The sequence below is a fragment of the Halichoerus grypus genome, chromosome 3 (assembly GCF_964656455.1).
Source record: "Halichoerus grypus chromosome 3, mHalGry1.hap1.1, whole genome shotgun sequence".
In the NCBI taxonomy this organism is placed as follows: Eukaryota; Metazoa; Chordata; class Mammalia; order Carnivora; family Phocidae; genus Halichoerus; species Halichoerus grypus.
Window position 1 is genome coordinate 102,240,768 of NC_135714.1, and position 26,114 is coordinate 102,266,881.

Genomic DNA, 26,114 nt, shown 5'->3' on the forward strand with positions numbered 1-26,114 from the left:
CCAATTGATGACACTGGGAGAAGAGTCCTGAAGACCGGGTGTGGTTCAGTCCCTTCTGGGGCTCTATTTCAGACCTTGACAGGCCCAATCAGAACATGTTGTTTTCATTCCTCTACCTATGGTAAGCAAAACCGAGTCAGAGTCCAGGCCAGGCCTATCAGACTCTCTTGGAATCTTGGCTTCTCTGTTTAACATGGTATGGAAGTCATGCACGTTTTTTTTTTTTTTTCCTTCCAAATCTTTATTTAAATTCTACCTAATTAACATATACTGTAATATTAGTTTCAGGAGAATTTAGTGATTCATCACTTACATGTAACACCCAGTACTCATCAGTCATTCACAATTCTTGAACCTGTTGGTTTAAATATCTCCCTCCTAAGGTGAGCTTCAAGATATAGGAAAGAAGGCAGGACAAGTTTAGTTGGAGCCATAGGCCAAAGCTTTTCCAATTGAGCTTTACCAACAAAGCTCATAGCTTTGTATTTGTATTTCTTAAATGATACATAATCTATAAGGGGGGGAATCAGCAATGTTAGAAATCACAAATTAGAAGTGATAATATTAGGGTCATTTAATTTGGTAAATAAAAACACAAATGACAGAAATTTAAGTATTATCAATGATATATTAAGAAAGTTGCTACCAGTGAGCTTTTGTGGGGGAAGAACCACATTATTTCCAGCCATTTAGCAGAGGCATTGTGTTTCCTAAAGCAGTTACTGCTTTCTGAAAAGAATTTCAAACTTTTGTCCCACAAGTAGTTCCAGAATTTTCAACTCTCTCCATATTTTTACTGAACTTCCATTTCTGCTTTCTTTCTCAACCTAATGTTTCATGTTATGAAGGTTATGTACAGCCAAGAATTCAAATGTTTTAATCTTACTAGTGTCCACTTTGTACTATATCTCATGTTGGAAAACCAGACCCTTGACCATACCTAATTCAAAATCATTTCCATTTCTGCATAACTACTTTTCTTATTCAGGCAAGAGTTGTGGGTGGACCTCTAAAATTAGATAGCTTCAACTCTCAAGGGAATGGGCTTTCGTAACAGCATTCACTACACCCATCATCAAATACGGGGACCTACACTTGTCTTGTAGTGAGAGAATTGCCCTTTATTCTTAACAAGTAGGCAACAGGATCAAACAGATCAGATTATTCAGGTAAAATAACAAAGACAAATACATACGTGATAAACCTGTGTAGTTACTTCTTGGAAGCTTGCCATGTATTTTCCTCTCCTTCATATCTCAAACTTCAGAAAGGCCAGGACCCTGTTTCATTCATCCCAATACTTGGCACATTAACAGGTGTTCACTTTGTAATTTTTGAAGGAATGGATACAGGCTATGTGTTTTTACTTTATAGTGAAGATTAATGAGTTAATACATATAAAGAGCTTAGAACAGTGTCTGATACTAAGCACTTAATTATTACAAAATGAGATAAGATTTAGAACAGAGATTAGAAGAGACTTTTTAGAAGTCTGCCTTCAACTGACCTTGGCAAAATAAGGAAAACTAGGCTAGCAGTAAGGCTAGGAGTATAGAAAAGTTCTACAGCCCAACATATGCTAAAATGAATTAATTCCAAATTACATGTATTATTTTATACAAAGAATGATGCTTATTTTAAGTCCACAGTTACAAGATTAAAGGGGTATAATCAAAGCTTGTCCATTAAATTGAAAGTACCTCCAGACTTATTCAAGTTTGTATTCTTAGGCCCTGATAGGTACAAGATATTATTTGCTATACTGAATCCATCCTACTATTTAACTGTGTTAATACCACACCAATATAAAAATATGTTAAGACAAATTAAAATATACATACTTAACTTTATTACATCATTTAAAGCTTGATTTTATAAAACATAAAAAAAATTTTTAAGTGTTCTGTATCACAGGAATTTAAACAGTGGCAATATACATAGCTTTGTAAGTTCAAGTTATATAAATTAAAATCAAATAATTGGAAATGCTTTTAATACGGAAAATATACAAATGAAATAAATGGCAAAAGGACCTAACAGGAGCAGTATTTCATTACTTACAGATTATCATTAGATAATTTCAGGATCTAAACAAAGACTCTGAATATTCGGACTTCTTTTGCTGTATTTTATTTTATTTTTTTTTATTTTTTATTTTTTTCTTTTGCTGTATTTTATATTTAAATATCTCCCTGCCTATATTCCGAGTCAAGGTACTTGGCCAAAAGGTTTAAGAAGGCATTTAGCTTTATAGCAAAAGTTTTCCATCTACAGTTACCACCTTTAAAGGAATTGACATTAACAATGCTGACGTAATCTGCTAGTTCGCTTTTGAACAATGTGCGATAATTTATACCAACCCTGTATAAAGTCATACAGGTACCAAAAAATGTAACAATTATGCACAGTTCAATAGAAGTATAATGTTAAGTTTTCCCCATCTAAAAATTAACCAATGAAACAAAATGTATCAACTATAGTTGACTTGGTTTCAGGAAAACCACATCTGAGAGTTTTAAGTACATCACTGTCCTTATCTTATCCTCAGTCATTGACAGGAATTTTGTAGGCCACCATGCTATTTACTTTGTGGATTGTAGTAGTAAACGAACGAAGACGAACTTCCTCAGAATTGGTAATAAACTGTGGTCCCGACTCTTCCCATTTTTCAGGTACAACCAAATCTTTGTCTGTATATATCAGTAGATCAAATGAACCTAAATTGGGGATAAGATCATTAAAGTACAATTATTTTTTTCAAAAGTACAACCACCCTTCCTGTGTCTTTCACATTTGAACCATCTATAGTGTCAGAAAAGCTAGTTTACCTTGATCTCTAATCAATTATATTAACTAATTGCTTTTCCTCAATGGAAATTTTAGTACAGAAAATACTGTACTCCTTTTACTTTATGAAAAACTCAAGTTTTTTTTCTTTAAAGAGAAAACCACTAAAAATATTTGCAGAAAGTATAAAATTAATCATGAGACAGCATGAATCTAAGCCATAGAAAAGATAACACCTTGGTTCTGTGACAGCTGTATCCCAGTGCCCAGAACAGCATCTGGCATGTAGTAGGTATTTAGGATATATCTGATGAATGAAGGAGTAACTAAGAAAACAAAGACACAATTATAGCTATAAATCTTAATTATATACATAGAAATGTGTAGAAAATAAAAATAATGAAAGAAATTACATCAAAATATTCAAGAGTACTGTAGAATACTTTCATTTCTTTCCTTTTCAGCACTTGTAAATAAAATGCAAATAGCATTACTTTAGCTTTATCACAGTTTTCTAATTCATATAACATGACATTTATAATTAAGAAAAAACTTAATGAACGTGTTAATTCTTAAAGTAGTAGCTTAGTCTTTTCCACAACAAATTTAAGCCAGTGTGAAGTTGTATAATACTTACAAGAAACTTCCAATAGCGGCAGAAATGTCACCGTAGCTGTGATCTGTCTGATCACTGAACGGATTTCATCTTGGATAGCTTTCTGAGACTTTTCTCTGGGTGCACTATCAAAGAAACCAATTAATTCATTTTAAGTTTTAACAAGTTATTTTAAACACAGGTAAGATTATTTATCTGATTAAATGCTTCCAAAATCAAATAAGTAATGCATTCAAAAGGAGTTTTTTTTAATTTATTTATTTATTTATTTATTTTTTTTAAAGATTTATTTATTTATTTGAGAGAGAGCATGAGAGGGGGAGAGTCAGAGGGAGAAGCCGACTCCCCGCTGAGCGGGGAGCCCGATGCGGGACTCGATCCCAGGACTCCAGGATCATGACCTGAGCTGAAGGCAGTCGCTTAACCAACTGAGCCACCCAGGCGCCCAGGAGTTTTTTTTTTAAATGAAAATAAATATATGTCCTTAAGAAACTTAGTAGGCACAATATGTATCTCTATTATTTCATTTATCCTTCCAATCATTTTTTAGGGTTGTTCTTAGTATCAGGTCATTAAATAACAGATGACTAGAAAACCTGCCAAGTACTTCAAGTCAGGAAAGCTTCAGCATGTCTTAAAATAAAGATAACAAGCAGTATCTAAAATATTTAATCGGTATAATCATTTTGGCATTTTTAGTAATGCCTAAATGTCTAATTTCCTATTGCCTCAAATAAGATGTTAATCGTGTATGGCGTTAATTTAATAATTAAACATTTTCTAAAACAGACTAAAGGCTTCAGGAGCAAACTCCATTTCATTATGAGAGATAGTTCAGAGTTTACAGGTAAGCATGCCTAGGACAATGCTAGAAATTAGCATATAATGATGGGCATCTCCCATCCAGATAATCTAAAAACTTCAGTTTAGTAAGTGTCTAAGGAGGGGCGCCTGGGTGGCTCAGTTAGTTAAGCGACTGCCTTTGGCTCAGGTCATGATTCCCGGGTCCTGGGATTGAGCCCCGCATCGGGCTCCCTGCTTGGCGGGAAGACTGCTTCTCCCTCTCCCACTCCCCGTTTATGTTCCCTCTCTCGCATGCTCTATTAAATAAATAAATAAAATCCTAGAAAAAAAAAAAGGGAGTGTCTAAGAAGTTTGTAGCATTAAATGAAATACAGTAGAGCTGCACAGTAAGCTGGGAGAAAGTCTAGGATAATACTTCATGGTTAAAAGTACCTTTCTACAATTCATGAAATGGCCCACCTAGGACGGACACCATGGTAGCTTTACATATAGCATCATAAACACTAAAGTTTGAAATTTATGGATTTAGCCGAAGCGCAATTATGTTAAAAGTCCGGGATAGGCAAAATTCTTTCGTGAGCACAATTTGTGAGCCCAATCCTTCTCCACAGGAGATTAAAGATCACATCTAACATACTTAGAAACAAACTACCTTATATGAAACTAGTTCAATATAAATAGAACTCATCTAGTAAAAGAAAACAGTTTTGGAAAAAAATCTGTAAAAATGGAAGCAATTTACTTCATACTTACCTGTCATCTTTTGCAGTCTTGTCACACTCAATATCAAATTGCCACCTTTCAAGGACCTCACCACTTTCAATATTTGAGATGACAACCACCAGTTTCTGAACTGAACACTTGTATAACCAATCTGCAATACATAACAAGGAATCTTTTTTGTTTCACTGCATTACAAAACAACTCTCTTCCCAGGTCTCACTTTCTATCCTCAGCAAATTCCTACCGCTAGTATTTTGGAACTCTGCCAACCTGTACAGAAAACCTGCCCTACAATAACCTAGCTCCTGTTTTCAAATTCTCAGTATTTGTACCAGATATAGTACTGAGTGCTGAAGACAGAGTAGAAAACATGAAGTACACCCTAATCCAAGTAAGATGCAGGAGATGGCCATTAATCTAATCACTGCACCAATAAATATAAGATTATAATTGTGATAAACGCTATGAAGGTGCAGTATGTGACGCAATGAGAGCATAATACAGGAAAATTGGACTCACTCAGGGAGTTCTCACTTGACTTCAGTTCTACAAATAAATATCATAAAATATGCAAAATGATACAGAAAAGGGTACAGGTCTTAAATATTGAAAAGGGAAGAGCATCTGACCAGAGGATTGAAAGAAGGGTAATACAACTGCAGTAAAGAAAGGGGAGAATGAACAAGGTCAGTTTGTGCAGGATACATAGGGGTCAGACCATGCAAGGCCATATGGGCCAAATTAAAGAAGTTACACTTCAAGAACCAGAGAAGTCATTACTGTATTTGAAGTATGGTGTGATGTAATTAAATTTGTATTTCAGAACTATCCTTCTGGCTGTGATGTGGAAAGTAGAGTAGAGGTAAAGAGGGGATCTAGAGACACCAATTAATTAGCAATTCAAGCAAGAGGTAATGAAGGCTTAGAGAAGGATAAGCTGGTAGAGATGGATCAGTAGATAGATTCAAGAGATTTCATGGTTAAAACTGTTAGGATTTATTGATTACTTATGAGTAAGGAAGAAGAAAGACTGAGATAGCTCCCAACTTCCTAGTTTATATCACTAGTTGGATGGCCGATCCATTCACTGAGAAAAAGAATGCAAATGGGAGATGATGCTTAAGTTTTGTTTTAAGATTTTATTTTTAAGTAATCTCCACACCCAACGTGGGGCTGGAACTTAAAATCTCGAGATCAAGAGTTGCATGCTCCATTGACTGAGCCAGCCAGGAGCACCTTAAGTTTAGTTTTCAAGTATCACTGGGATAGCCAGATGAAGATATCAACGGAGCCACTAAATATATGAGCACAATTAGGAGAATTGGGTTGGATGTACATTTGTGAGTCAACTACACCAAGGTTGTTAGTGAAGCTATGTACATGTCAGAGATCATCCTAGAGAGAGATTATAGTGAGAAGAGGGCCTCAGGACAAGCCCTGAATTAATCTTGGAAATTAGGATAGTATACTCAGGAATCTGTAGTTTTTTTTTTTTTTTTAAGAGACAAAACAATTTTGTAATATTTAGGGTTTGTGGGCCACCTAGGTCTCTGTTGCATAGTCTTTAAAAAACAGCCCTTTAAAAATCTGAAAACATTCTTAGTTTGCAGGCAGTACAAAAATAGCCACTTGCTGGACACGGGCTGTCGTATGTATCAACTTTTTCTTGACATATATCAACTTTTTCTCAATTTAGCTCTGAAAAGGAAGAAATTGGGTAGTAACTTAAGGATTTGGGGTGGGTGGAAATTTTTTTCTTTTAAAACTGAAGAGAGATCAAAACAAAGAAATCAAAAATACCAGAGAAGAACTAGGATAAAATCCTTAAGGCTAGAGGAATGGGGATTCAGATTGAACAATTTGCCTCTAAGAAGAGCAATTCCTCCATTTTAACTAAAATAAAAGGGAGAAATTAAATAGGAAGGTCTGCATACATCCGAGGTGAAATATCCTCAGTGTAGTCTTAAAGGAGACAACCCAAAAACCAGTAGCTTAGGTGGGGCTTGCTTCTCCATCAAATTAAGATGACATAGATTATTAGTTGCTTACTAATAATCTTACTTTTTAGCCCTGAAGATAATTTAAAAAAAAAAACCAATTAATCTAATTTTAAAAATAAAGCTACTTGATACAAAGAAATATATATGACTCATGAATTAATAAAAAAAGATGACTAGTGTTTTTTGGAACTAGTTTTGGAAGATCGAATGGGGAGCTAGGGAGAAACATCCTACAACAGAAAAATTAGAAGTGAGAATCCTAAGTAGAGAAAAATATGAGGGGAAAAAAGGAATAGATGGAGAACAAGTATTGATTCAATACAGTAATTTCTTGAGCTAAAGAAAAACAGTGAGTGTTCAGATAGAAAAGGCTTACTGATTAAAGGCAGGATTTTAAAAAAGACAAATGGAAATATATAAAAAATAAGAAAACTCTACTGGGTGCTCTATTACTTAGTAGTTCTTTTCTTTAAGTTTAGTTTCCAGGTTGGATCCAATTTTATTTTCCTTTATCTTAAAGTAATGATGGCTTTAAACTCTAGGCAGTTACAGAAAATATATCATGTTAAAAATATACAGTGGATTTTTCTCCAATAGTGAACACCATCATAAGTATGGAAAATTCCAACTTGTTCCATCTGGCTACATGAACTGCAAAAATCATTTCTAAGGAAGTTGATGGAGACAGTTTTGTGAAGCCATATCAGATTCCTAATATCAAAATATTCAACCCACTCAAACTGCAGTATGGGAAGGGTGGACTTTCTTTCAATTTATATATTATTTGCTTCCTTCCAATTAAGAATCACTATATTTGAGGTTGTAGTGTTTTATACCTTTTTGTACAGAGCTGAAAAATGACCACCAAGATGCCAGAAAATATGGGTTCTACAAGGCCTGCAAAACTCAAAATGGTTTGCAACAATTAAATACCTTTCAGCTGTTCCACCACATTATTTAGGTATTTTATGAGCTCAGGATCAGTTGTTACAAGCAAGGTGAGTCCATATTTCTGCACTCTAGTAAAGGTTTCAGATGGATATATGCCACGCTGATACAAAATGCTGTTGATGCCAAATGCTGAAAACAAAAGGAATGTTAAAGAAAATTCATTATCACTTTGTAACTCTGGAAAATAAAACATATTTAGATGTGGCTACATTTCATTAATGGTATAAAACTATAAATGACTTAACGTGTTTGTGGGTGTATTGCTGAAAGCAGAGTAGGTAAAAAGTGGCATTAAACATTCTTAAAACCTTGCTTCTAAATAAGAGAGAACACGATACCTGCATTTCTGTGGCAAAAAAAAAAGAAAAACGCCAAACTGCATTAATGTACTGTCAAAGTAGTACTACAACTCACTGTAATCCAAGTCCCAATTCAGATTATGTGGTTAGAGGGTGTCAAAATAGTCTTTTGCATCTGAGTTAGCAACTGATTAACTGTTCTCTCCAATGCTCTCAGCAAACCTTTCCCTCTTTTTCCCCCTTTTCTCCTCACAAGTCCTGCCAGATTCTATCAGAAGGTACAACTGTCCTGGTCCAGAATGGCGTTTCCTAAATTTAGTCCATCACCGCCAATACCAGAGTCAAAGAGTGGCCGAGGGGTTGTTAAAAATATACGTGGCCCCCACCCCGGTCCTACTCCGTCTTAAGTCGCGGAGGCTGGGGGGGGGGGGGGACGGGTGGAAAGTGCGTAGGCTCTGTAGTTTAGAGCAACGCTGCAGGTGGAGGTGCTACATCGCGCGGCAGGCCTCAGCAGCACCCAGGCCTCAAGCTCCACCATTAGCAACGAGTCCGGAGGCGGCGTCTGCATCCCCTTCTTCCTAGATTCTCCCGCCGGGCAGGAGGCTGGGGCAGAGAGAGCTTAATTCTAGGCCTCTCGGCCTCCCCTCCACCCACTACCGCTTCCCCCGCCTCCGTGGCTGAGCCACGGGCCTACCCGGCGGCCTGGCCTCAGTTCTCCCCGCCCTCCGGCCTGCCTGCGCGAGGAGGACTTACAGAAGAACTCGGCCACGATTTCGGCGCTCCCGCGCAGGGTGATGCCTTGCTCCCGGGAGAGCTGCAGCGCCATGGCCAGTCCTACAGACGAAGGAGTGCGCTTCCACCCGGCAGAGAGCGACAGCAGAGACTCCCACAGCAGTTCCCCGCCACTCGTTTCAAAAGTAACGACGCAGCACGCCGTCGGGCCTCCGCGCAGGCGCGATGAGCCTCTAGGCCCCGCCCCACGCGGCGGGGCCTGCTGGTCCTCTCCGCGCTTTCCGGCGCTGGCCTGTCGCGCAGGCGCAGGGGGTAGGCGTGTTCGCCCAGTTCTGGGTCGTCAAGCTCCGGAGGGTCCGGGCTGGGGGTGTGTAGTTGTGGTCTGCTAGACCGGCCTGAGGGAAGAAGACGCCAAAACCTGGGTTTAATGGCCGCTCCGTAGGCGTGCGGAGTGAGCGACCAAGGAGCACAATTTGTCAGTTTCAGAGCTGTTTTCAAGGTGATATGAACTGTCCGTCAGCTGCATCTTAAGTGGCCCCAGTGATCCCTAGATTGAAACTTTTCCTAGATGCTTTGGGAGTCAGTAAAGAAAGCGCGTGCGCGGTAGCCAAGCCACAGCTTTAGAGAGCCTGATTACTCTATGGAATCGCGGCTTTTCTTGAGAAATTGGGTTAGGGTTAAAGGGACGAGCCGCAGCCTTTTTTGTCCTGTGTTTGTGTCTGTCCTGGGCTCAGCCTATTTCCACCCAGTTCCGCTGTGAGGCAGTCTGGAGCGGCAGGGACTGCAGTCGAACTTAGGCTTGGTCTGCCCCGCGCGTACACTGCACCCACAGACGCCGATCAGGAATAAGATCTCCTTCATCAAAAAGGCCCACGTACACTGAAAAACTTTTCAGGGAATTTTGACTCACAAACTCATTGACTTCCTGTTAGGATGAGAAGTACTAAAGGGCACAATTATTGTTCATGTCAATTGCGAAACAATTTTATTCTTAAAGCAGCTAGAAAAATTATTTGTAAAATGAAGTCTCAAAAACTATGTACCAGATATACTATTTAATTATATGAGAAATGCCTTAGTGTTTTATTTTTCTATTAACAAATTACCACAAATTAATGGTGTAAAATAACACCCATTTATTATCTTAGTCGTGTAGATCAGGAGTTGGTATGATATAGCTGGATGCTCTGCTTAAGAGTCTCCCATGGTTGAAATAAAGGTGTGTGCAAGTGGAATCTCATCGAAGATCTGGGGTTCTCTTCCAAGCCCCTTGGTTGTTGGCAGAATTAATATCCTTGTTTCTTGGACTGAGGTGGTTTTCCTAGTTGTTGGCCAGAGGCAAGTTTTGTGCCTTTGCCAGGTAGTTCTTCCATAGGCCTTCTCATACTTCCAGTCTCTCAGACTTAATGGAGATCCCTTTTAAGGATTCATCTGATTAGGTTAGACCTAGTCAGATAATTTCCTCTTTGATGAATTTAATCCGGGAAGTGATATCCTCATATTCACAGGTTCTGGCCACACTCAAGCAGAGGAGATTATATAAGATGTGCTCCTTAGAGGCCATGGATTTTGTGGCCATCTTAGAATGCTGCTTATGACAGTGTTACGTATCAGATTTTGATCAGTTTGAAGAGTAAAACATAGGTATTAGGCCGAGTAATCCTAAAATATTTTCCTTACATCCTTTAGTCTCTTGTACCTGTGTGTTTGTGTGTTTGAATCACCATCTTTTCACTCCTTCCACCAGGAACTTAGCGTCAGAATTCTGGCATCACACTGGTAGAGCATGATGCCCACCTTACTACAAATAAAAATTGTTTCTCTTTCTAAGGAACTTTATGTCAGTACAGAGCACTTCAGGGAAGACTTTCTTCAGTTTCATGGTAATATAGTTTTGAAATTACCTGAAGATACAAATAATTGTTAGTATAATTTTGGAGATTCTAGAGCTTAAAAGGCTGGCAAAATAGATGTTTTCCATATATAGAAGAAGTATTAAATATATTTTTTGTGCTCTGTGAGATGTAAGAAATAATTATGTTTAGAAGACCAAATCTGGGGGCGCCTGGGTGGCTCAGTCGTTAAGTGTCTGCCTTCAGCTCGGGTCATGATCCCAGGATCCTGGGATCGAGCCCCACATCGGGTTCCCTGCTCCGCGGGAAGCCTGCTTCTCCCTCTCCCACTCCCCCTGCTTGCGTTCCCTCTCTCGCTGTGTATCTCTCTGCCAAATAAATAAATAAAATCTTTAAAAAAAAAAAAAAAAAAAAAGAAGACCAAGTCTGTACTTTTTGAAGAGTTTGTAATCTAGTTTTGTTTAAATATGCATACTCGAGGGGCGCCTGGGTTGCTCAGTCTTAAGCGTCTGCCTTCGGCTCAGGTCATGATCCCAGGGTCCTGGGATTGAGCCCCATCGGGCTTCCTGCTCAGCGGGGGGCCTGCTTCTCCCTTTCCCACTCCCCCTGCTTGTGTTCCTGCTCTCACTCTCTCTCTCTGTCAAATAAATAAAATCTTTAAAAAAATAAATAAATATGCATACTTGAAAAAAAGAAAAATTGAAGTCTCATAATTTGGCCTTATCTGGCTTCTGCCTAACTCTTCGGCTGCCTTTCAGATTACTTTCCTCATCTGCCCGTTCCTTTAGTCATTTTTCCACCTCAGGGCTTTTTGTAATGTGCTTTTTTCTGCCTAGAAATTTCTATCCATTCAAATTGCTAATTATATTTATATTTTTTTTTTTACTTAAATGTAACTGTATTCTAGAAATTTTCTTTGACCTCTCGGACTATAAAATCCTGCCCTATGCATTTTCATAGCATCTCAGAGCACTATTTCAGAGCATTGTTTTCATTCTTACAATGAAAACAATGACATTGTAATAATTATGTAATGATTTGTATTATATCTTCCCTGTCACCATGGAGGATCCATGATGACAGTGGCTAGTCCAACAATATTTGTTGAGTGAATGATCATTTGAATACTTGCCTAGGAAAATTTCATGGAAGAACCCAAGACATTTTCAAATTGGAGAGCAGGTTGGATGGATGAGGTGAGGCCACATTTTGGGAGCTTTGAATATCCATCTGAAATAAGTTGGACGTACCAGGGATTTCTAGGCTCTTAGAATTGACATAATTAAAGGGGTATTTTTTTCAAGTGTAAATTCAGTAGTGGTTGTAGAATGGATTGTATATAGGACAGTCTCGAGTGGTGGTCCTCAAACTTGAGAGTGTGAAAGAATCACTTGGGTATTTTGCTATATGGAGATTCCTGAATTTTATTCTCCTTTCTGCAAATCTAATTCAGTCCAGTACCATAGCCACTAGCCACAAGTGGCTCTTAGGCACTTGAAATGTGCTTGTCTGAATTGAGATATGCTACAAGTATAAAAATACCAGATTTCAAAGACTTAGTATAAAAAAAAGAATGTAAAGTATCACAGTGATACGTTTTTCAATCGATTACATATTGAAATGATATTTTCACATGTATTGGATTAATTTCACTTGTTTCATTTTAGTTTTTTAATCTGACTACAAGAACATTTAAAATTACATGTGTGACTCATGTGAGATTTCTGTTGGACAGTGCTGGTCTACTTTATGGGGTCTAGGAGATGACATGTTTTAACCAGCATCCCAAATGATCCTTACATTACTTTTAGAAAAGCATTAGACCATAATGGATATTTTAGTATTGCAGGCCTAGGAGGGCCTAGGAGGTTGAGAACCTGGACTAGATGGATGCCAAAGAGTTGGAATAATGAATCATGGAACACTACATCAAAAACTAAAAAAAAAAAAAAAAAAAAAAAAAAAAAAGAAGGTATACATATATATATAGATATATAGATATATATATGAGAGCAAGCTATTTTGAGGCAAGAATTGAATCGATGACTTAAAAGGGAGAAGAATGTACTGGTAGTACCGATAAATCCAAGGTGGCAAGCCTGCAATACAGGCTAGTGTTGGTGAAGTCTATGGGTATGTTAGGAAGAACTGCCCAAACTCAGCCTATTTTATTTCTTATTTATCACATAAACACTTAAGTTTCCAGAAGCTTTGGAGAGATGTCTTTCCTATTAATTTTAATTGCTCCATTTGTCATTGACCTATCTTATCTAAACCATCTTATCTTTATAGAATGTTTTTTAAAAACTTGTTTTCAGTTACTTGAGTTTAGATTTATTTATAATTCAGTGAAGTCTTTCTATATTTGGGGGAAGGCTATTTGGACAGTGAGAAGTATAAATATAAATTAAGATTTATTTCTGAAGAAAATTCAAGCAGAGAGCATAACCAAACAAACCCATATCACCAAAAGAGATAACTATGAAAAAGTGTGTCATAAACAGGCTTAAATTCAGTATTAGGATGCTAAAACCAGAAATGAAAATTTCTAAAGCTAGAATCAAATGGAATTTTAGACTGAAAGTAACTTAATTAATGACTTAGTAGAACAATCTTATAGTTGAGGAAACTGAGGTCCTGAGTGGATACATGGTTAGTCTAAGATTCAATATCTAGTTAGAAGATTTAATAGTAGAATCTAGAGTTTCTGACTTAGTCTCTTGTTAAATTTTATCAATTTGAAGACATGCTAATTAATGCTCTTGTTTTTAAAGGCTATTTTTAAAAAATCAACTGATTTTAGATTAAGGTTTTTTTTTTTTAAGATTTATTTATTTATTTTAGAGAGAGAGAGAGGAGCATGAGTGGGAAGGGAAGAGGGAGAGGGACAGAGAATCTCAAGCAGACTCTATGCTGAGCGAGGAGCCCCACACGGGGCTCAGTCCCAGGATCCTAAGATCATGATCTGAGCCAAAACCAAGTGTTGGACCCTTAACTGACTAAGCTACCCAGGTGCCCCAAGATTAAGGGTTTTTATTCAATAAACTGTACATATAACTTGTCAAGAAAACGGCAGTTACAATCCATAATGCATTTTATGTTAATACACAAATTGTTTCAGCTGCGCCAGAAGATGGCACTATTTACACGTGAAATAATACCTTTTAAAAATTCAGTGCGTATGTTTCAATTTGTGCTTCAGTTCAAAGTAAAATTAAGGGAAAATGTATTTAGTGGCTTCTAAGGTATCTGTATATGTGAAATACATCAGAATGAAATATTGATCATAATATACTACAGAATTCATATATTGTAAACATTTAGTATATGGATGCTCACTATATTTACACTGAATTTACATATTGTTTTTTACATGGAAAAAGGAAACATATTAGGTAGTTGAATCATTATTCTTACAGACTTACGAAAGTTTTCCTTCAAATCACTAGGTGTTATTTTATTCTTGAGGCCAACATCTTGACATAAAGCAGTTCTAAATCTGTTAAAGCAGAGGGATACTTTATGATAATTTTAATAAGATGCATTTACTAAATTTTGAAAGAAATTACTGTGCACATAGGTAATAAATTAATTATTAATTATGTCAGTTTGCAGAATTTGCTTTTTTCTTTTTTAAAAAAGGATGTTGTCATAAAGACCTATTTTCCTCACATACTTTCCCGCTAAGGACTTTCTTTGATTGTTGGTCCACATGTTCAAAAAGATAGCACAACAAATTTGAATCATGACATTGTATTAATAAGCAATGGCTTAATAGAGTGAACAAATATAACCCCATACTGGTGTAATTTATAATTTTTAATGATCCAGTTGATATATAAGATATTATAATCTTTTCTTTAGTAAAAATTGAGAAAATATTATTGAGAACCAAATATTATTGAGAACATAGTAATAATTCCATAAGTTTTTATAATGAAAAATATGGGCTGTTTCTTATCAGAAAATATTACTGTGTTTTGTTATGATTTTGTTTTGATATTATAATTCTCTTATGATAATGGCATATAATCACTTAGAAGTCTTTTCATGGCTCAACCATGATTAGGTATCAAAGGTATAATTTTAAAGATAGGTGATAATCTTATTCATATTTAATCCCCAGACTGATGGAATATGCGTGTGTGTGTGTGTGTGTGTGTGTGTGTGTGTGTGTAATATATATATGAAGAATGGGTTCTGCAATCAGTTGGATTTGACAGCACGGTGTATTTTAAAATGTAATTGAAGCTCAAAACAACTTAGAACAGTTTCAGGTACAGAAACTATCAACACAAAGCCTCTGTGAAGAATTAAAAAGCCATGGTTGCTATTAAATTAATAAAAATAGATTTAATTTCTTAAATGATTTTATAATTATATATTAAATCTGATCAAACATTTTATGCCTATCATACATTTTTTGTTTGTTGTTTCTGAATATTCTGTATATAGGGTTATTTTTATTATTGCCCATATGTAAGTAAAGGTGAATTAGTTCTGCTAAATCTGTCAACTAATAATTAGACTAAAATTGTATCTGAGTGAATAGAAAGATATTTTTTGAGGAGTTCTACAGACAAAATAAAATAAACCATAAATTTGGGTCTTTCTCAAATATTTGTGAATACCAACTTATAAAACACTCATGAGAAGAAAAAGCTTTGTGAAAACATGGAAAATCACTTTACTTTAAATTTATATTTTTCTATTTAGATAAACTTGGTTCTGTCAACTGGAACTGTTCTCTTATAAGCTGCCTTGTGTTTATAGCTCATTCAAACAATATAGTAGTCAAGCCATATTTATCAGGTTACAGATCAGTCATGCACATTAATTCTATTATTTCTGCTGGGATTTCCCACTTAAAAATTGATTATGACAGTGTTTTTTATTCTTGAGTAATGTACATAGTCTGTTTAACATCAACTGACAACAAAACGTCTTACTGAACCCTAGAGTTTTTGGTTTAGTGTTGGAGATCAAGTGGATTAAAAAATAAATGGTATCTTTTTATTATTGCTTAGTTTCGGTATAGTTGTAAATAAAGATGCTAACTTTTCACACTGAAATAGATGGCAATTATCTGTTGTAAGGTTGTCTTTTGGATGATCCAGAATATACCTTTTTAAGCTCGTGTTACATTCATATCAAAAGGAAACTTGAAATGAAGTTTCATTAATTTGTTTATCTCCAAGAATATTCTTGCAGACCCTTGTCTGAGAAACAACAGGCTGTAGCATTCAGATATTCAAAACGTATTCACAGAATTTTGATATTCTTAAAAGTGAGGTGTGGTTATGAGTTTGTATAATTAAGAGTTATTGATGAGATAGTTTCCTTTTTGGTTTTGGAATTTTACATTAAGATTCTTATTAAATTTGAGTTATCTTTAGTTTCCATTGAATTAATAAGAAATTATAATATTTAACTCCTAAAGGCAGCCGAATATACTACTGTAACACTGTTAAACATCTTAGGGACTTAAAAAGTTATGTGCTGCTCTCGGATGGCTGCCTGCCTTAGGAAAAAGATCAGGAGTGTGGGAAGGGCAGGCCATTACTTAATGCCTCAGGTACACCTGGAACTTGATGGAAGGTTATTTGAAGGACCCTGGAAATGTGTATATACCTTCCTCTTTTCTTTCTCAAAGATCTTGTTTAAAATAGTGTATCCCATTAGTAATAGAAAAAATGATGAATATACACCAATATAGGTTTATTTATCTCTAAATTATAAACTTTTCCAGACTATTAGGTACATGTAGTATATACTATGTATTTATATATATTTAAAATATATATGTATTCCAAATGTTATATTTTATATATGTTATATTTAAACATAATAAATATGTATATATTTAAAACATACACAAGTTAGAAATTAAAGAAAGATGAGATGAATGTTTCTTTTAAAAATGATACTTGTTGGAGCACCTGGGTGGCCCAGTAGGCTAAGCATCTGACTCTTGGTTTCAGCTCAGGTCATGATCTCAGGGTTGTGAGATCGAGCCCCCACCTCTGGCTCTGAGCTCAGCTCAGCTCTGAGTCTGCTCCAGATTCTCTCTCCCTCTCCAGTCTCTCCCACTCTGTTCCTCCCCCACTACTCAGGCTCGCTCTCTTTCTCTCTAGAATAAATAAAATCTTTAAAAATGATTCTTGTTATATCACTAGAAAATAATTTATTTTTATGTTCACTAAATGTATTAATAACTATATTAAAATTTATGTGGTTAATATGCCTCATTTTTTAAAAAAAATTGGTTTAATTATTTGTAAATAATTTAAAAGTCTGATACTGAGTTCAGTTTATTTTAATACTTGGGAGTTTTTTGGTTTGTTTTTGAAGTTTTTGTTTTTGTTCTTTTGACCATCAGAGCTAAAAAAGATACATCACAAAGATAGGAAGATACAAATGGAAGAAGTCCATTAATGACTTATTTATTTTTATTTATCTGTATTTTTATAGTTTTAACAAATGGATCTAAAACCAAAGATTTAAGCAGTTTTCGCCCATTTCTTAAAAATATGAAAACACATCTTTCTATTAGTTTGGAATTAATTGTTTCCATCTTTTAATTGCCTTTGGAACTAATTTGTAATTTAGAAAAATTATAAATGGATTAGAAAAATTTGTTTCCAAGTTTTCAATTGTACAGATGAAGTTTTTTTTAAAAAATAATCGATACAAACATGCTCTCTCAGCAGCATGACTGTCTTTTGAAAAACATTTGCTCATTCATTTAAAAAAGTCACTTTTCCTTTGTAAGAACATATTGAGTGTTAATTTTTCTGAAATTCTTCTTAGATAGCACAGTACCGAGTGTTGCCTACATAGAGAAAGGGTGAGTAAATTTGAAACAGTTGACCTTCACTTCCTCAATATACCAACAGTGACCTGTAACTTTCTGATAGGGTGCTGGTGTCAATCTATTTGTTACATTTTAGTACAGTTTAGCATATTTTCTTAGATTAAAAAATATAAGTAGACATTCTAACAGTTCTTCTTATACCCCCAAGGGACTATTTTGTGCACATATTCCACTTTGGAAACCATTAGTTAAAAGTATGTTTACAGAAGTCCTATTGACTGAAGGATAAGGTACCCTGAGTTGGGGATAGTAGTGTTCCCTGCTTGCCCTCTCTCTCAGGTACACATGGAATAGACAAATGTAGCTTGGATGACTAACTTGCCTGTGTGGAATGTGAGCTCTCATTCTCCATGCCAGCTTCTGCCAGATCAATCCTGTGAGGAAAAGACATTATTTTTATCGGGAAAAGGTGCCCCAGACTTTTGAACACCATTCATTTTCCACTTAAACCTGCTGAAGACACAGAATAAAAACCCTCTTCGGAGTTTCAACAGATTCTTATATGGTAAAAGTCCACTTGGAACACATGAAAAAACTTTACTACTTGTAGCATAGAGGTGGAAGGTCATGGCATTGTCTAAGGAAGCAACAATCTCCAACCAATCTACCAGAAGCAGAGTTCACAGGCACATGTGCAAGTAAAAGGTGTCATCCTCGCATGTTCTAGAGAAATATTTTAGAGGTGGAATATCTGGACAATTTAAGAAGAATTCTATAAGGATATTTTTTCCCTCATCTGTAAAATGGAGGTAACGATAATACTTGTTTTTTTTTAAATATTTTATTTATTTATTTGACAGAGAGAGACACGGCGAGAGAGGGAACACAAGCAGGGGGAGTGGGAGAGGGAGAAGCAGGCTTCCCGCTGAGCAGGGAGCCCGATGCGGGGCTCGATCCCAGGCCCCTGGGATCATGACCTGAGCTGAAGGCAGACGCTTAACGACTGAGCCACCCAGGCGCCCACGATAATACTTGTGACATAAAATTTTTGTGAGGATTACAGGAGATAATACAACTGAAGCTTTGGTTTATTGTTAATATATTATTCTTGTTATTGCTATATTCTTATTATTATAAATTATTGTTATTATTATTTAGATAGCTTTTCTTCCACTTTCCCAAATACCTTTCCTGAGTCTGATACATGTGTAGTCTAGGATAACTAGAGGAGTCCTCAGGTAACGCAACTTCAGGAAAAAGATGAGGACAGACACTGTCTTACCACTATGGCAAAGAAAATACAATTATAATAGCTAGCATTTATTGAGCACTTCCTTTCTGCCAGACACTCTTCCAAGTGCTTTATGTGAATCTACTGACTTAATCCTTTCACAAGCACACAAGTTAGGTACTTTAATTACCTGTGTTTTATAGCTAAGAAAACTAACTTATGGAAGGAAGTTGAATAATTTATCCAAGATCACCCAACTCAGAGAACTGAAGTCAAGTCCAAGCAATCCAGATGGTAGCAGGATATGAATCCTGAAAGTATGAAAGGTCTGGCTATATTTTAGATAATCTATCATGAGGTGATGCATAGTGGGTCCTTATGTCCTGTCCCTCCCTCCATTCTTGATGTGAAATATTAAGTGAAGTGAGGAATCACCTTCAGTTTCTCAGTGGAGGAGGAGGCAAAATAGGGAAGTGGGGGAGGGCAAAGATAGGCAGACAAGAAAAAAGGGTTGGAAAGATTCTGGGGGCAGCCATTGTGCGGAATGGGAAGAGAATTCAACCAAGAAGAAATAATAGTACAGAGCATTGTTCCTCGATAGATGTTTACTGAGTACTACTTATCTCATGATGTGGAGGTATATGGATGCAAGAGGGGGAAAAAAAAAAAACAGCCTTTCTTTTCCAGGCAAATGTAGCTGGGGACCCAATATACCAAAATAGCTGCAAAGAAGGAGGGGTAAGATAACAACCAAGTGAATGTATGCAGTAAATGCAAAATGAATTAAAAAATAACTATGGGAATGTGTCTTGGAGGACATTGCAATACTTGAAGGGTGTTTAGAACTTTAGCAGGCAAAGATGGGTGGCTGTTAGGGAAGGTTAAATTGAGAACAATTAAGTCTGGTGTGGGTCATAAAGAAAAGGTAGGACAATAACCTTTTTGGATGTAAACATAAAGGTAGGACATTACAGGCACAGAACTTAACATCAATAGACCAAAGTATGGAAGCACCAAACCAGCTCACTTTTACCCACGACACAGTCTTCATGTAATTAGATCACATCTGGGTCCTTTTTCTAGAGAGCCTTTGTGTGGCAGGCTGAAAAGTTGGGACTTTTCCCAGGAGACATGAGGAAGCCATTGGAAGTTTGGGAACTTTGGAAGAATTTAATTATAGTGATGTTTTAGTAACATTATGGTAGCTGACATGAATTACAGATTGGAAAGCTATGTAACAGTCCAGGCAAGAAGCACTCAAGACTGTTTCTTCACTGTTTAAATTGCAGCACGTGCTGTAATCATCAGGAGAATCCTTCCTTTGGCCTCATTATCATAGATTCATCAGTTTCCCCCGTTTTCTCCCTATCTTTGGTGTCTTTGATTTCTGGTTGTTTAATTCCTCCAAATTTTTACTCTTCTTCTTAGCTCCTACCCTTTCCTCTTGGCCTTGTTAACTTGTCTTCCACTGCTCTATGTGTATGAGCTGTTCTGCTCTGATCTGACTCGATTCAGAGAGTAGGCCTGCACATTTCAGCCCCACCACAGAGATTTCAATCAACTGAGGGCCTAACTCACTCCATTCCTTATGTTACTGCCATATCCCATAATATTTGCTTAGCTGTAATGGTTACTAATGTTTGATGTCATTTTATTATTTAAATTCAGTAAAATATTTCTGCCTTTTTTTCATGGGATTATGACTAACGGAGGAGCATGTTAAACTTTGTGTTTGTGAATAGAAGATAAGGATAGTAGCTCTAGTAACCCTGTATGTTTCTTATCGTTTTATTAAGTTTTCACATAATTTTATTCAAATTTGAAAGTCTTTAAAATTAAAGACAGAAAATCATATACATTAACTTGATGTTCTCCTTAAAATACTAAAATATTGCCATTGGTTTCTATCTGGTTACATTGTTTTTCTATTTAATAAATTATCAGTTTCCGCCTTCTCTTACAGTGACTTAGTATCCAAAACATAGTGAACATTTAAGTATATGAGGTGAAAATATATATATAAAAAAAAAAAAAAGAATGAAAATGAATAGAAAGAAGTCTTGAATCTAGAATATGGATATATCTACACACATACACAATATGTCCCTATGCCATTTGAATCCATAATAACCTTCCTTTAAAAGCATCATTGCAGTAGTTTCTAAGTATTTCAAAATTATTTTTAAGTTAAGGCTTTAGGAAAGTAGTAATTTTGAGTAATTAATGCTTAATACAAATTTACCAAAGGCAATAAGAAAGCATTTATAAGATCAACTTTTTAATTATGAGATATTTTATAAATGATTCAGTCCTACACTTCTGCTTGCACAATTCCACATGAAACCTTTTTTCTTCTTTTTTTTTTCAGTGGAAGAGGACAATCAAACTTGGTTTTATCTTGAGAGCTCAAGAAAGGGTAAAAAATGGGTAGCAAGAAGTCTTTTTTGTGGAAAATGAATCCATTTTGAAGTTCAATGGGAATAAGCAATTTTTGAATTTTGTATAGAAAATTTATCTAACTTCATAATTAACTTGATTATTTGATTTATTATGTAAACAAAGTATAATGTTTCTTAAAGCCTACAAATAACCACTTTTTCTAACCATGAAAGATTAAGTGAAAACAAAGGGAGTGAACAAAAATGGGAGGGGGTCACAGGTCTGTATCTGCATGGAGGAAGAGGGCAGTACTTTGGGGGAGTGCAATTTACATGAGCATCTGGGTCTTTTGTCATGTTTTGGATGGATGACCTGAGTCTGATATATTGGTGAATAGCATTAACAAAGGTCTGGTTGTCAAAGGCTAGAAAGAAAAATGCAATTAGCCACAGCAATGAGGTGATGTCTGTGTTTGGGGGAAAAAAACTGACACCTAACTGGCAATAGAAAACACTGAAATGATAACATCAGTAGAAGGCCAGATTGTGTGTGTGTGTGTGTGTGTGTGTGTGTGTGTATCTATTATATAATGATCTTAACTCAGTAGGATATGACAAAAATGTCATTTTTTGGTACTATTTGGCTTATGTGATGAAAGTGAATGTGTACCTGTTACCAAAGAAATGACATGAACTCAATGCATTTTTAACTCATAACACACTAATTTCACCAACCTGACATTCGCAATACTGTTTGTTTCTATTAAAGAAAATTGGAAATAAATAAAAGTGCACTTGGAGTCTAAAAGAAGTTTGCTCTTTTTTGGTCTAATTTTTTTTTTCTTTATAAACCATGCCATCCATAGTAGAGAAGCATATCTAATCTCCCAATTAGGTCAGGCCCCAGGATAATCAATCTCTTTAACAGCAGATGCCTTGTTTTAGCAAATGAATGCTTGGTTTCAAAAGCAGTTTTGTGTTGAGAGAGGAGTGCAGTTGGCATGGGTGATTAGAACTCTTTTAAACCCTATAAAAAGCTTCTGTAGATTGTTTTATGCCCACACTTTGTGAACTGCAGTAAATGTTGTATATCTCCATCTTAAAATGAACATGGTGGGGACTTTATACAGTCTGTGAGAACATCTACATGCATATAAATGGAATTATTCGAAGTCCAACATTTTTATGGCCATTTGAATTAAACTGTGATTTCAGTAACATCTAAAACTAGTGAATATGTTTTTAGTAAGTGCTCTTCATATTAATTAAATATACTCCTTAACTAGTATAACTTAATTATTAGGTTAGCATTTTTTAAACTGAAAATACAATGGCAAGTTAACATGATTCTTACATTTATTGTTTGTCCTACATTTACGTTAGTCTGTAAATGCCTTTCTTCGTGTCTGATGCCTTTTCAGTTCATAGTCACATCCATGTGTAAATGAGCAGTGTGCAAGCCAACTTTGAAATCAAGAAGAAATCATTTAACAGTAAAGTTTATAAACTGTATATTAAGTCAAAACTATAGATTGACTTTATTTTGCTCAAAACAACTCATTTAATATATGATAGACTGAAATATAGTGACATACCTTTCACTGTGGTATAACAAAAAAATCTCTAAGACTTCAGTAAATTATTTTAGATAATATTGTTCAAAATCTGATTGCTGGAACTCATCAGTAAGGCCTGAATGTGATACATAAAATAATTCAGAAGGCCACAGGAGTATGTATTTCCTTTTTTAAGAGAGTAGTCACATAATTAAAAGCATTGAGTTGAAACATTTGCAAGGTAGTTAAGAAAAAAAAGCATTCACCTGCATATTTGGGATGTTCTCATTTCAACTTTATTGTATAATGGTCAGTTCTACCAGTTTTTCTCCCCTCTTAAAAATTGTTTCAATCATGCCTAATCTGTGGAAAGTTAATATTTTCCATAGTGAAGGTGGATAAGACATCTGAGGAAAAATTAAAAGCAGATGGCCTTTAATTTAAGAAACATTTGATACTAATTACTTCCTACCTTTCACATGACTTAAATGTCGGTGAGTGTATAGGATTACATTACTTTTTTAAGAAAGGTTTTAAGGCTAAATTTGGTAGATAAGGTAGAGATCCAGTGAGATGAGATTTTTAAAATACAGGCATTCTTTTTTTTTTAAATACAGGCCTTCTTAATAATACCAAATACCAGAACAGAACTGTGACAATTTACTTGTGCTTATTCTAACTCATAATAGCATTTTAATAGCATTCTACTAATAAGATTAGTAGAATGGCTTCTGTGTATTAAGATCCCTAAAGTTTTTAACTGGAAAACAGTTTAATGACCAATCTGTTACTCAGCTATATTTTATTTTTTTTATTTTTTAGAAGATTTTATTTATTTATTTGTCAGAGAGAGAGAGAAAATGAGTTGTTAGAGGGAGAAACAGGCTCCCGCTGAGCAGGGAGCCTGACGTGGGGCTTGATACCAGGACCCTGGGATTATGACTTTAGCCGAAAGCAGATGCTTAACCAACTGAGCCACCCAGTCATCTCAACTCAGCTATATTTTAGATTTAAAACTTCATTTTATTGCTGTAGCATGTAAAGCAGTTTACATTTGATTTAGTGGAATTAACACTTAGCTTTACATGATAGCTTTCTTAGTCAGACCCCGATGATTTTCAGAATCCAGAGATTTCCAAGCTGAAACTTCTTCTGATCATAGAGCTTTCGTAGCTAAGTGTATACATGGATTATTTCTTCCTTAGACATGCACACACATTCACGCGCACACGCAAACACTATAATATAAAAAAAAAATTTCAGAAAGAAAACATACCAAAATGTTAACACTATCTTTGGGTGATGGATAAATTTGGGGTTATTTATAGAATTGGCTTTCATTTTTAATGACTTTTTTTATAATTAGGAAGAAATGTAACTATTTTCAGTTTCAAATAACAGACATATTATGATCCCAGCATAGGTAGTGTATAGTTTGACCATGATTTTCTCCTGTCCTCTGAAATCTCTGTAAGGGCAAATACCTACAAGGGCAAATATTCTGTTCTTTCCTTGGCACTACCACTTTGGCCGTGGTGTTGAAGTAAACCACTCCGTGAAAGTTACAGTTTAATTCTAAACTGGAAGAAGTATGTTGTGTTTAAAGCATCCCTGGAATGATCCAAAATAACAACTAGTAACCATGGTAAACAGGAATTGTACCTATTCAGGATCTCAGGAGCACTTTGCAGTTCTATTATTGAAGACCCCCAAAGACATTTTGTTTATATTATATCTATGGGTATTTATCACATTGGATATTAAATCTGAGCTATTTTCGAAATATGTATTAATTCATTTAAAAATATTCATTTAATTCATTTAAAAATAACAGTGAATACACGTTACATGTTAACACACATAATATAGTTTTTTGAAAACAAAGTAAAATATATTGAGAAGAACGGCACTATTTTCCATTTTTGTAAATGTCTTTTATGTATGTCTTAGCAGAAGACAGTTAGATTCTCTAATCCACTTCTGCATTCAATTTCTTAGAGTGTGGTATTTTGATTGAAGTATATGAAGAAAACTCGGCTTCATACAAATGTACGGAGGAGGAAAAGGGAGGGACATTTTACTAATTTTTTCAGATAATTGTGGGTATTCTTCTTTAATATTACTCCAAATCTCCACAAGTACTAGTTTGTTGAAGATCCCATGCAATGTGAAATCTGAAACTATATCAACAAACTTTTAATACCTTTGAAACTAGCCCCAAGAAGATTTCTAAAAGGAGTCTAATTTTTGCTTTAAAAAAATAAATTGTAATGTTGCAACAATAATAACACAACCCCAAGGTTAAGAGGGTAACATTTTAATCTGCACCAAAGTTGTTTCCTAACAAACACTGCTCACATTTCTGAACCTGATTTCTTTTTTTTTTTTTTTTTTTTAGATTCTATTTATTTGTCAGAGAGAGAGAGAGAGTGAGCACACAAGCAGGGGGAGCAGCAGACACAGGGAGAAGCAGGCTCCCCGCTGAGCAAGGAACCTGATTCAGGGCTCCATCCCAGGACCTTGGGATCATGACCAGAGCTAAAGGCAGACACTTGACCAACTGAGCCACCCAGGCATCCCTGAACCTGATTTCTTAATTCTTTAGGTGAATCAACTTTCACGTTTACTTTTATTGCATGGATGAGGTCTTAATGCCTTTGCTTTTTATCTTTTTTTGAGATAACTTTATCTCTATGTATTAAACAGATATGAGCTGCATGGGAATATCAATAAATGTTTGATCAATGGTTGTTGGCATGGTGATCTACTTTCCCAGATTTCTGTCTTCACAGTCAGTATACAAGAAAATAATTTCCAAATAAAACCTTTGCTTGAGCCCTAAGAACCAAAATATTGATTTCCAAAAGAAAATATTCGTTTCAGTGGTGAATTTGTATTCCAGAAATCAAAGCCAAACTACACATTTCCTTTTATGGCACTCATATAATATGTCACATATTATTAAAAATAATTTAGAATGTTCCCGCACATTGTTTTGATGATGTCTCTTTTCCTTGTAAACATTGGTACAAAATGTTCTAACAATGAACTAATTATAAAAAAAAAAAAATCTTTTTTTTTTTTTAATCTTTAAAATCCCTTTTCTTTTAAAATTGATGTCTGGTTGTTTCCACTAGGAAATGTAGATGATACATTTTCATGTTCTTTTTTTAAATGATGAAAACAGTAATGTCACTCTTTGCTTTTGAGTCCAATAGCCATGCTAGAGGATTTCTGCAGATGTGGCTATCAATATATTCAAGATCCAAGGAAACCATCCTTTACCTTTCATACTCTCCCAGAATAGATAAGGTTCCCCTATTGTGCAATCTCATTTCTACAGCCTTGGATTTCCACACACTGCGCTCAT

General features: G+C 35.5%; 1 protein-coding gene and 1 long non-coding RNA gene across 2 annotated transcripts; one reads left to right on the forward strand and one right to left on the reverse strand.

The window, feature by feature from the left end:
• Positions 1-1,826: 1,826 nt before the first annotated feature.
• Positions 1,827-9,138, reverse strand: MAD2L1 (mitotic arrest deficient 2 like 1). Its single transcript, XM_036099224.2, has 5 exons — positions 8,934-9,138; positions 7,864-8,010; positions 4,961-5,081; positions 3,425-3,528; positions 1,827-2,717 (listed from the first exon to the last, which is right to left on the reverse strand). Exons 1-5 carry the CDS (start codon positions 9,004-9,006, stop codon positions 2,545-2,547), a joined length of 618 nt encoding a protein of 205 aa, XP_035955117.1. The 5' UTR covers positions 9,007-9,138; the 3' UTR covers positions 1,827-2,544.
• Positions 9,139-9,288: 150 nt separating this feature from the next.
• LOC144381369 (uncharacterized) lies at positions 9,289-25,491 on the forward strand. The gene is made up of 2 exons (XR_013446443.1): positions 9,289-9,411; positions 25,143-25,491. It is a non-coding gene; the product is annotated as an uncharacterized LOC144381369 (long non-coding RNA).
• The last annotated feature ends 623 nt before the right edge of the window (positions 25,492-26,114 follow it).

Bases quoted from the DNA above. Each gene is read 5' to 3' on its own strand.
- MAD2L1 (XM_036099224.2), bottom strand. From the start codon at position 9,006: ATGGCGCTGCAGCTCTCCCGGGAGCAAGGCATCACCCTGCGCGGGAGC. The intron at 8,011-8,933 runs GTAAGTCCTCCT...TTTTGTTTTCAG, and splicing joins AATCGTGGCCGAGTTCTTCT to CATTTGGCATCAACAGCATT. The intron at 2,718-3,424 runs GTAAGTATTATA...TCCCCAATTTAG, and splicing joins GCCGCTATTGGAAGTTTCTT to GTTCATTTGATCTACTGATA.